The sequence below is a fragment of the Xiphophorus maculatus genome, chromosome 18 (genome assembly GCF_002775205.1).
Source record: "Xiphophorus maculatus strain JP 163 A chromosome 18, X_maculatus-5.0-male, whole genome shotgun sequence".
Taxonomy (NCBI): domain Eukaryota; kingdom Metazoa; phylum Chordata; class Actinopteri; order Cyprinodontiformes; family Poeciliidae; genus Xiphophorus; species Xiphophorus maculatus.
Genome location: NC_036460.1, coordinates 24,692,561 through 24,704,906, shown reverse-complemented (window position 1 = coordinate 24,704,906; position 12,346 = coordinate 24,692,561). Strand labels below are relative to the sequence as shown.

At 39.1% G+C, this 12,346-nt stretch overlaps 1 protein-coding gene across 1 annotated transcript; it reads right to left on the bottom strand.

The window, feature by feature from the left end:
• Positions 1–11,967, bottom strand: LOC102228620 (arylacetamide deacetylase-like). The gene is made up of 5 exons (XM_005800894.3): positions 11,073–11,967; positions 9,758–9,986; positions 9,377–9,446; positions 6,336–6,507; positions 1–642 (listed from the first exon to the last, which is right to left on the bottom strand). The coding sequence occupies exons 1-5, from the start codon at positions 11,211–11,213 to the stop codon at positions 16–18; spliced, it is 1,239 nt and encodes a 412-aa protein (XP_005800951.1). The 5' UTR covers positions 11,214–11,967; the 3' UTR covers positions 1–15.
• Between the last annotated feature and the right edge of the window lie 379 nt (positions 11,968–12,346).

Sequence of the window (12,346 nt, the reverse complement as noted above, 5' to 3'; positions counted from 1 at the left end):
GTTTTTTTTTTCTTTTTACAAATTATCCTTGAGCCATTTAACGTAGTTGTCTGTCATGCGACGTGCAATGAGAAAGTCAGTCGGCCACACAGTAAACATCAGCGCTCCGTGGAATCCCGTGTCATAGTGCTGGTGCGTCACCTCAACGCCAGCCGCCCGGAGACGTGTGGCGTACATGATCCCGTCATCTCGGAGGACGTCGTACTCGCACGTCAGAATGTACGCCTTGGGTAGAGAGTGCAAGTCCGCGTCCGGGACAAGCAAGGGCGACGCCCTGGGGTCGGCGAACGACTGAGACGGCCCGTCCATCCCGGCCGCCTCCCCTTCGGTTCCCTGCGCGACAGCGGGAGCGCTGTAGTTGTACTCTTTGTGATACGCCTCTGGCAGAAAGGCGCTCCAGTTGACGAACTTCAGTAACCTGGACGACTCGGGGCTGTTGTGCGAGTTGGCCATCATGGCTCTGAAGAGGGCTTTGTTGCTAGTAAAATACTCGCTCCAGAAGCGCACCATGAGCGTGCGTGGCAGAATCGGCATGTCTTTATTCTGCTGATATGAAGGCGTTTTGAGGTCCAACGCCTGCAGCACGGGGTAAAGGAGTGCCTGAGCCCTCAACTTGATCTGCTGCCCAGACTCCTTTTGCAGCTGTGGAGCAGACATATGTAAATCAGACTGTTGATAAAAAGATGGGGCATTACTCAGTGACATAAGATGAAAACAGCAGGTTTCTGAAGAAGCCCTATATGTGATACTCACGGCTCATAAAAAAAAAAGAGACAAAAAAAACATTTATCTTTTACTGTCATGGTACTGATGTACAAGTTAAGGAAAAAATAACAATATCAATATTTTTGGGCTCAACTATACATAATATGAGCATCAGTCCTTATACTGAAAATAAAGGTAATAACTGATAAAAAGTTAATTTTGGTGTTAAGCAATCGTTGAAAAATAAATCTTTTTTATTTTTAAAGTATCTCTATCTCGGAATACTGTCACAACTGACAAATGCTCTGCTCTTAAATGCTTTACTAACGCCAGCATGGTCAAACAGTTCACTTCAGACTTTGTCCTTCCTTTGTCTGAAGCAATGAAGACACACAACAAGTTAACAGCACCACTTTGACAATGACATACTTTTGGTTGTCCTTGTGCCATCACTGCTAAATATTTTTAAGCTATCAATCACTTCAATTTTGTAGCTATTGGGTTGTCAATAAATTAAGTGAATTGTTTGTAGAGTACTTTTCAAGTCGTACAACCTGGAGTTCAGTGCTTTGCCTGTGGGCACATCAACATGTGACAGGAGGAAACTGTAGTTGACCCTGCAACCTTTCCACTGCAAGACAATGACTCTACTTACTGAGCCACAGCTGCGTTTGCCTGATTTTCTCTCTTTTCTGCTTAACTATCCTATACAGCAGTCAGTACAAATATTGTTTTCTATTCAACTTGATTTCTGAAAAAGACATGTGCTGATTCATCATCCCCCGGCTCGGTGAAACAAGCTTTTCAATGACAAATGGATGAGCTATTGATGAGCTATACTCCCCCCACACATCTTAACTTATTTTTACACGGGTAAAAATAAATACATATTTGTGAGTGCACCAGTTTACCAAGCACCAATCAACACTCCTTTCAGTCATTAAAAGATTTTTCCGAGAATTTCTTCAGCCTGAAAGACAAACGTACAAGCAGTAAACGGATGTGCAGACAAGACCGTTCTTTGTAGGAGCATTATGTTGTCCGAGGATGCTACAAAGACACAGCTCTAGATCGCTCACTGTGATACTGAACCAGATGACAGTACTGCACAAAAATCACGAGCCTCTTCTCATTTCTTTATATTTTGCTTTACATAAGCCCCTCTCTTTTAGTCTTTAAAAAAAAAGTAAAATAAAGACCTGGGGGATTTTTTCCCTTAAGGTTTTCTAAAGCTGCAGCTCAGTTTCCTTGTTCATTCCCTGTCTTTTTCATAATGAGTCTTTTTATTTAAGACATTCACCTTTGACTGACAAAACAAATCTTGTTACATGATAAACGAGCTCGAAAAGCATCATACATTCAAATGCCTTAAGATGTACTACTGAGGAGAATGTTTTAGTATCATCTAAAACCGTCTCACGTTGAAAATTCCTCACTTTGTTGTAGCATGATGTTCTGGACTGTGGACACAGCATTCATGAAGGATGGGATGTTTACCAAGGGGTCCAAGGAACCAGTAAAATAATTAATAAATAAATAAAAATGCACACGTGGCAACAAATCAGGTAAGACACGCTGATAATGCAACAGTTTGGTCATTACAAAAGTAACAGACCCAATCATGCAGTTATTTGTCAATAATGTAATTCAGTTTTTGGCCCAATAACTTGCAAGTTAAACCGAATTATATTATTGGCTAGATGACACTGAGCAAACGGAGGTAGGTCACATGGCCTCTGTTCTCTTCCTGTGTTCCAGCACATTCCACTAAGAGATCCAAACAGCTAGTGTCACCAAACAAAGTTATGAACAGATTCACTGAATCTAAGAAAATGCTCCCTAATGTTATTAAGCTACTACAAGCAAACCTGTTGCAATGCAAACTGTATTTTTTTTTTTTTGCCTTTGCTAGGAAGAATAAATGTACTGCTACCTCCTCTATGCTTTTGTTCCATCAGCTGCCTGGGACCAGACACAAGCTTGTTATCAGCAAACAAGCCAATATAGACCCTTCATGCCGCTGGAATTAGGAGACAGCTGTTCTCGCCAACGAAGACTTATAGGGTTAACCCTATAAATTCATAAACGGAGTGGCGACGATCCAGCCAAATCTGCAGTACCATAATTCTGCCACACTTCTCTGAAAAATTCCAACGGTTTCTGAAAGGAGAGACGTTGTGCTTTCCAGCCAATTTCGGGTTACTACGGTAATTTCACCCCTGCCATAGCAGGGAGTGAAATTAATCTGAGGGGCACTCTGGTATATTGCAGAAATAACTTGCTAGATATTGAAAGTTCTAGCTGTTATGGATAAATGGGCAAATATATTTACTCACAGGACATTTAACGAACTGCATACAGTTGAAATAAGCAAAAAACATCCAGGCAGAGATTTTAAAGTCAGGACATAAAGGGTTAACATGGATCCTTCACCAATGCGTACGACTACCAAACTGCACAGAACTGCCAAGAAAAACATTTTGTTTCTAAGAAATACACTCCTAATTATGTGTTCAAATAAAATATTATTTCAGCTTCAGTTTTCAAAGATTTCTAAGTAATGACGTATTATCATCATTGCTTTATTGGCTTTGTTACATTTAAGATGACCAAAAGTTATTACTTCATTGGCAGGTATTAAGTTATTGGCCACTATTACGTAACAGGATTAGCATTTGTTTCACTTGCTTTGTTCAACTCATCAGTGTTGGATTCTCAACACCTACCTCCCTCTTTATCGTAGATGAGTAATTGCCGGTGCTGTTATATGAGCTTCATCTACATAACCTCTCAGCTCGGCAGGTAATTTCCTACACAAAGCTTTGTGTTTTTAGAGAATGTTTGAGAGGATGAGTCATTTCGCCTTCACTTACAAACACAGACGCACACGTCGTTGCATCACGGCTACATTTGAAATCGTGTTTTTCGCTGAGGTTTTGCGACGCACACTTTCAAACGAAGACGGTGCTCGTCATACGGTGTTTGCGATTTGTTCTAACTTTGCTAAAGCCCAAGGAAATGGCTTGAGAATTCACCCGAACCTCAACCCAGATCACTATTACAAAATTAAATTCCAAGGAGATTATCTGCGGAGCTCCCTGCATGCACAAGGATTATTCTTGAGCCGTGGTTCTGTCTGTTCATGTGCCTGTTGTACATTGTGGAGCCTAAAGTTTTCTCCTGAGCCTCCTCTTGCCCTGTGTGATGAACTCTCTCTAATGGAAATACACATATCCTCTGTTCAGCAACCAAATGCTATTAAGTTAAAGCAAATTTTTTTATTATGTGATTATCTTTAATGAAACAAGATTGCTTTGTCCCATATCAGGTAAAATGGCTTAATTGCTGATCAAATTGCCCGTGCGTGCCTCAAAACCATAAATGCTACTTCTCCCTATCATGAGAACATTATTTGTTTTGTGCAATGAGGTATTCTCCATTTCTATTTTCAATCATCAGAAAGTGCAGCACTGCCCCAACAAACAAAAGTTGGATTATTGCTGAGAAGCCCTGTCAGCAGTGGCTGCTTGATACAAGCTCTTTTAGACTGGTGTAAAGCTTGGGAAATTCACTTTTACTAATTCCCCAACTCAAAAATAGAACTTTTTTTAGTATTAAATATTAACACTGTGAAATGTCTTGGAAATGTTTCAGACTATGAATGTTAATGCTGTCTTTTATTTAGAGAAATTCTGTCAAGTTTGACAAAAATAGGGTAAAACAGTCGCAGTCCTGACACAGTTATTACATAAGTCTAAGGCAGTGTTTCTCTTACTTTTTCAGGCTGAGGACCACTCACCCCATTTAACAAACACTCAAGGACCACCTAACTTGAAACACAACATCTTAAAATATACAACCTGAAACGAAAGCATTTCTCTCTTAACTCACTGTCTTTGTTCCTCCTTATGCCCTGTTTTGTAAATTTCACTGGCCTAAATAAAACTTTGAACAAGCTTGCTCGGGGCATTTCGAGTTGTTAACAGATTCTGGAAGTATGGATTCTAAGCTTTCCATTGATATAAAACGCATGGAAATAAAATAGAGTTCAGTACTACAAGTGTTGTGTGCACTCATAGCGTTTTAGGGCTATTTGTAATTCAGAAGATCAATAAAAGAAAATCTAGACTTGAGTTGCGTTGACAAAGTCAAACATTTTCTTTCAGCCAACAGATAGCCCGACATAAATAATTTTATTTTAGGTGTTAAGGTGCAGTTAGTCAGTGTGGGGTGCAGCTCTTTCATCACATTCATCAGAGCCTAGATATTCATGCCTGTGGCATGCTATGTATCGTAACAGTGTTGAAAAACAAAAGTTCTGCAACTCACCTTGAGAAACTTTCCACCGGTATCTTCAGGCTTTCTTTTTAGTGACCCGGTCTTAAGTCATTTATCCATTATTATTTTTAAAAACAATCCTTTGGCAAGCTAATTGTAGCGTCGCACTTTGAGCTCAAGTCGCGGCAAATAAACGTTTGTTTACATGCGGCACCTCGCGGACCCTCTCGAGGGCGCCAGTGAACTACAAGTGGTCCGGGGACCATAGTTGTAGAAAGACTGGTCTAAGCTAAGGTCATAGTTGGTTGACACGTTTTGAATTTAAAAATGCCTCTGTGACATCTAAAAAAAAGTTGTTCAGAGGAACCTCCAGACATCCAAAGTCCAGTACAAGAGACCAGAACCACCTGCCAGTCTTAGAGTGACAATTTGGAAGCAGAACTATATTGTTGGAGCAGAACCAAACAAAAAGAAACCTAGTCAGTTTTGCTGAAAAACAGGCGAACCAACAGACGTTTATGGACTAAAGTAAAACAGTATTTATTATATCATAATAAAAACTATTATCTCTCTGCAATTCTGGTGCAGCGAGATGACAGACAAGAGGTAGTACTGAATCTCCGTGTGATTGTCTTTCTCAACATTTTCCCTTTATGAATTAAGGTTGACAGTAGAACGTTACGATCTCTTCCTTTGAGCTTCTGAGAGAGACAAAAAACTTTTAAATTGTTTCGGTCAAATTCTGAATCTTCATTTTACTGTCATAAGAATTGTGTTTGTAGAATGATTGTCTAAATGAGTATTTGCTTGTAGTGTTTTTCCCTTTTTGTTCATTTAAGCTTATGTGGGTTGATAATAATAGACTTAGTTTGTGGCAATACTAGTAGACTAATAGTCATTATTACCAGTACAGATTATTTGTTTGGATTAGAAATAAAAAAATATTCTTAACAATATACTGGAAGCTTCTTTTGCTTCCATTTAATGTAATACAGGAAATCCTGATTCCTCCTTCAAATGATTATTTGATAGATTATTTAACTGTCTTGTGACCATTAATTCGATTGATTTGTCACATCAATTGCATTTTTGAAGCAGCTTAAAACAGCTACAAAAATTTCTTGACCGGTCAAGGTCACACCAAACTGTATTCTCTGGCATTAAACAGTGTTCAGAAGTATATTCATTTCTTTACTGACATTCCAAAAATTCGATGAGTGACGTCTAGGTAATATAGCTATGGACAATTCTACAAATTTCTGCTAAATCCACCTTTTCTTATGCCCTCAGATCCCATGAGAAACCAAATGTTAGCCTTCTCTGAGTCTCTGAAGCAAAAACAGACTCTGTACCTGCTGAGAGACTGCCGCTGCAAGGTTCCCTCCAGCACTATCCCCTGACACAGCAACACGCCCCGGGTCCACAGAGTACTGGGCTAGCACCCCCTTCTGGAGGAAGTATTTGACCACACGGTGCACGTCCTCATATGGGACAGGGAAATGGTGAGCCGGGGCGAGACGGTACCTAAAACAGATAAGAGTTCACAGATTATTCCTGCAGTAAAAACAAAGGCTTTGGAGGTCAGGCTCACAGACAAAACTTTAATCCTGGAAACATAAACACGATCAAATTTCAGAGTTAAAGATGACAAAGACAAGCAAATAAGTCACTATGCTATAGGGGTTTTTTTGTGGTTTTTTTCCACATTGCGGTCAAAGTTATTTTTTTAAATGAGTGCTATGTTAAATGAAAAAGTCAAACTGGAATGAGCTTGTTTGTCTAACTGTTCAGTAGTAGAGGTAAACAGAAGTTATTGATGGAAATGTGAATAAAATCTTCAGAACATGCTGCAATATTTCTCTTTGTGTGTTGAAAATCCAATGAGTTTGGTTCCTTAAGCTGATGCCAAGAAGGGCAAAGACTTATATCGTCTTAAAACAATCGCACCTCCTACTTTCATATGTCTTCTGTGTTAATAACATGCTAATGGAAACATGACAGTGACTTTAAGTTTCAGAAATTAATGTTTACAAGCAAAGACAACGATAATTTTAAGATTGGAGTTGTTTTAAGATTGTAAACGTCTACTTCGGTCTAACTTTTATGTTTGCTATTCTAAGGAAAGTAATATGCATTTCTCCTTAATGATGATGCTATGAACTTTACCTATTACTATTACCACTAATGAAATCATACTTGTTTTTGCTGTTAAAGTTTTTATTATTTCAGAACATATATGTATATAACTCTTCCCACCCGCTCACAAAACAAAAAGCACAAATAAAGCAAAGCAAAACAAAACAACCAGGTCAGCGCATATCAAATCAATAAAGGACATCTATTGGTCTGAAAGGGTTCACTAATTCTTCTTCAATATTCATCCAACTCAGCTTTATTTCTCCCTTTTCAAAATATTTGGACAACCTAGACATTGCAAATGCGAGATTATATAGCCATGCCTCCTACGTCCCTTGCACACCACATTTTCTTAATGCTAATTCTGTCAGGCAGTGGTGCGGTGAGGGGTGGTGAGGCAGACACAGCGGACCCAGGTAAGATGAATAATGATGTTTAATGAAAAGCACAGTCCAAACAACCGGCAGCACGCACGTTGACAAGGAACTGACGAAACATTGACAACGACAAGGACCCGACGAGGAACAAGGAACACAGGTGGAGTTAAATACACGGGAGGGTAATCACGGAAACGAGACACACCTGGGAACAATCAAGGGGAGGACAGGACAACGAAGAGACTTAAGGACACAGAAAACTCTAAATAAACACAGAAAAACACAGATCCTGACAAATTCTGGGTTTCTTCTTGTCCCAAAGGAAGTCCTTAACATAAGTCTCATACTGTTTGTAAACCTGGGATGGGATGTCAACAGGAACCATCATGGACACATAATTGAATAATGGGGCTATCACCATTTTTATTACATTCACCTTTCCCCATAAAGAGAGTTTCAATTTTGCCCATTTATTAAGATTAGTTTGTTAGGTTTGTTAGTGGATGTGTAGAGGTTTTTATAAAACTCTTCAAAGTTCCTATTTATTTCTTTGGCTGCGGTGAATGTTTTACCATCTTTTTTAATTAGAGGAATGTTATTAGAGTCATCTTGTTGTTTAAGTTGTCTCGCCAGTAATTTGCCACTTTTTTTCCACCTTCATAATATTTCATTTTAAGTCTAAATAAGGCATATTCAGCTTTTTTATAATATAGTTCATGTAACTGATATTTAAGATTACAAAGTGTTTGATAAAGAGGATTTGAGTCCTCGTTCCCAGAGAGTCGCCAGTTTCTTGTCACATATCTCCACACATTTCTCCATCTGAGCACTTGCATCTTCAATGTCGGACACCCGCTGTGCAACCTCGCCCAGCCTAATTAGAATATTTTCCACGGAGTCTTTAAGCTCTCTAGTCGTTTCTTTAATCGAGACAACATCAGCCGCCACAACTTGTAGTGTTGCGCTCATTTTCTGCATTTCCAAAAACCCCAAAAGTTCCTGTTTGCCATATTTTTAGGGATGCAACTAAATAAAATGTGTGGATTCCCAATTATCCACAGAATAATTGGTAATCAATTATTCTGTGGATAATTCTGACGAGTGATCAATTAATCGGATGAAATAAACTTGGAACATTCTGCTGATTTCTCATTTAGCCACCTAAGTCATTGTTATACAAAATTAAAAATATATTAAATATACAAATGAACAATTCAATTCCCTTTTTTAAATAAGAAAATACAATAACAGCATTACTTTAGTAAACGCTTGATCATTAGTATAAGGGACCCATCGGCAGCTAAAAAATATTTCACACATCAACATGTGAGAAGATCAGCCCTTTCTGCTGGACTTAACATTAAATAGAGTATAGGGCTAATCTGTTGACTGTATTTTGGATTAACAGATTAATAATTGGAAAGCAAAAGGTGCTTAACATGAGATTTGTTTTGTTTCTACAGAATTTTAATAGGGTTAAGGTAAACCTATGCCACTTGTGGAGTTATGGGTAAAATGTATTTACAAGTAAACCTCTTGTCTTATCTTGAATGCAACATTTATTTGTTGTACAGTTTTGGCTTCATTACTGCTGATTTCTTTCATCAAAATGGCATTTTTAATCAACACTAAATTCGGTGACGGTTATTTTAATCCTAATTAAGTGTTCTAGCCCTATATATTCTCCTCTTCTAATAGCTAAAGCTGCTCAGTGAACGAAATGAGATAACTCAAAGAACAGAATCAAAGCAATTCTTTAAAAAAAACAAACATTTTTTTTTCATTTATAAATGGAAAAGAGCTCCATTTATAATTTTCACATTGAGGTTTTTTGCATTTTGTTGCATTTACACTTTCTAAAACAACACCAAGACACTTACTCTACAGAGAGGACGACAGCATCAAGTTCAGTGACGATCTTTCTGGCCAGCAGATCATATGGACTCATGCCTGTACAGAAAGACAACCCAATGACAGACGAGCCTTAATAGACGAATGGATTTTTTTAACTGTACAGTAACTTGCATGAATAAAAAGGGATTCTGTCCAACAAAATATAAAGTTATTCATTCAACAGACTGAGCATACAACATAAAGTTATTATTATGTTCATGGATAGTGTGGCTCTTTGCCCAGGACACTATATTGGGGGCTGCACAAGCACTCAAAAAGTTGTCTGTCAGACAAACTGATTTTCTTTAGAACATATTGAAGCTATAAAAGACTTCATTTCTGTGAATATGCAACAAAACCCAACGTACGGGAGCTTCCTAGACACCATCCTCCCCCGTGCAGATAAATGACGGCTCTCCTCAGGTGAGCGTCTCCGCCCTGGAGCTTCGGTTGGTAAAGCACCACCTCCACGCCGTCAAACTTTTCTTCTGTCACTTTGACGTGCTCATCAGACACCGGCACGATCTTTTCCAATAGAGTAATGACATACATTACATCCATGTAGTCCTTCAGCCCTGCTGACTCACAAAGGTCTGCCTGGAAAAGGGAAACAGTCAATAAGAGATGAAGCGAACCATCATCACATCCCAACCGTAAAATGAAGAAAAGTTAAGCTCACAGCCTCATGCTTAGGACATGAATCTGGAAAATAGGGAATGAAATAATCACATGAATGCAGCTTTGTGTAATGTCAACTGTTCCTGAAGAAGATCTCTTAGGAGAAATCACAACCAAGAGGAATTCAAAACTAAAAGATAACTTGTTTCTTCTTGTTTCACGAGCTCAAAGCAGATCTCTGGTTATTAACTTAAGTCAAAATGCAAATGGGCTCATTTTATTGTAAAATCAAATAAAGACGTTAACAGCTTCCCATAAATTATATGACACTAAAACGATCACAACCTGCACACAGCCTCGCATAATTTAAAGGGAGTACTTTATGTAACTGCGCTATTATTTGTGCCTGCCTGCAAATGATTCCCCCAAATATGTGAACGACGCGATCTTAAGCGGTATAGGTCATTGCTCCAACACACATCTTCACTATCATCTATGTTAAATTATAGACATGCACATGTTGCTTTATTAAAGAGCTTGTAATAATAGGTATCTAAAAAAAAAGAAAAAAGTTGTGTCTGATGCTTCAGTGTTACAGGCTAAAAATGTGGAAATAAAAATAAGAACACTATTGTTACGTTTGTGAATTATTTGAGGTTATAACCACGTGCTCAAACGTAACTGTAAACTTTCATAGCAAACTATGAAAAGTCCAGTTTGCTAGTACTCTGTTAGGTATTATAAACCACAGGTGTCCAGCCCTCGTAAATGGAGGAGAGTTTCCATAATAGGATCTATTATTAGACCAGGTGAGGACTATACAACACATGGATTAGCATCTGACATAATCTGGTGTAACCAGTATGCGTATCTACATCAGCAAAAAATAATAATAGAAAAAAAAACAACTAAATTTTACCTGCTCTAAAGGAAGAAACAATAATGAATATCAAAACATAAGGCTAGTGAAAAATAGTTGCAAAGCCTTAGTGATAAATGCTTTGTCTATAAAGTAAATTAAAAAAATCCTCAGAAACTAAAAGAAGAGGAAAAGTTTTCTCTTACCAAGTGACTGAGAGTTCTGAAAAAGGAATTGGTCAGCATGAGTTTCCATCTCTCCTCTATTCTTTCAGGAATTGGCTCGTAAACATAATAAGCTGTGAAAGAGCAGAAAGCGACGAATAAAATGATGCGTCCAAGCCTCATCTTACAGCGTGCGTCCGCCGGCCACTGAGTGCGAGCTGCAAACACGGACGGACTGTCGGGGTGCACTTGTTAAGGAGTCACTCCGGCGCGCGGAAGAGCGAACGCCCCCCCCCCCCCCCAAAAAAAAAAAGAAAAGAAAAGAAAAGAAAAGAAAAAATCAATTCCGGATCCCGACGAGCTAAAAGTTACAGCGTGTGGTTGGTGTCATTTGGTTCTTATCGGCCTGCATATTCGGAGCTTTCCTTCGCTGATGGCGCGCGTTCCGTAGAGCATGTCTGTCTCGTGCAGCAGCGGAATGAATTGAGGTCTCGGTGGCGTGGAGAGGGCGCGCACGTTGTGCGCTCACGAGGCAACACCGTCCCACCTTGCCCGTAAGGCAGTTCCTCGGATGCTCTCTAATCGTTTGCGGATTAGAGAGGAAGAGCGACAGAGCTCTGTGCCAAAATGAAGCGGCTGCGTAGATATGAGGGCTTTTGAAACAACAGGACTCCATGCAGTGAGCTCTTCAGACCCGCTCTCTGAAAATATCTCATATGTCATTAACGTCTGACTTATTTCTTGTGTTCGCCTCGCCGCCGGTTGCAGTTGCCCTTCGGATTCTCTGCGGTTCCGTCTAATTTCTTAGAGAAGCTCTCAGTATTCCCAACTTCTAACCGAGCAGTTATCGCTAAATGAAGGTCCAGATAAGTATACGTGGCTGCGAGGCAGCCTAAGCTAATTATACGATTGGTGTTAGATTTCCCCCGGCATGACTGACAGTCAAAAGAAACATGACTCTGATGCTTTACCTTTCAAAATGCTGCTGGAGGAGCGGCCAAGAGCTGCAGGAGTTTGACACAGAAGAGTAAACGCAAGCAGGAGTTTTCCTCAAGGTAAATAATTGTACTTTTGACGACAGCTTGTTCTGTTCTTGATTCAGGGATGTACAAAGCTCAAGGTCATGTCCTGAATCCCATGGCTGAAGGAAGAAAAAAAAAAATTTAAATAAATAAGTGTGTAGGACTCTACCATCTAAAAGTGAATAGCAACTAATATTGTATTAATATCCAGTAAAGTACTGATGAATAACATAATAAGTCTGACCATTCTAAATGCAATGAATCCAGTAATGCAATAAAGCTATTGAGGCAATA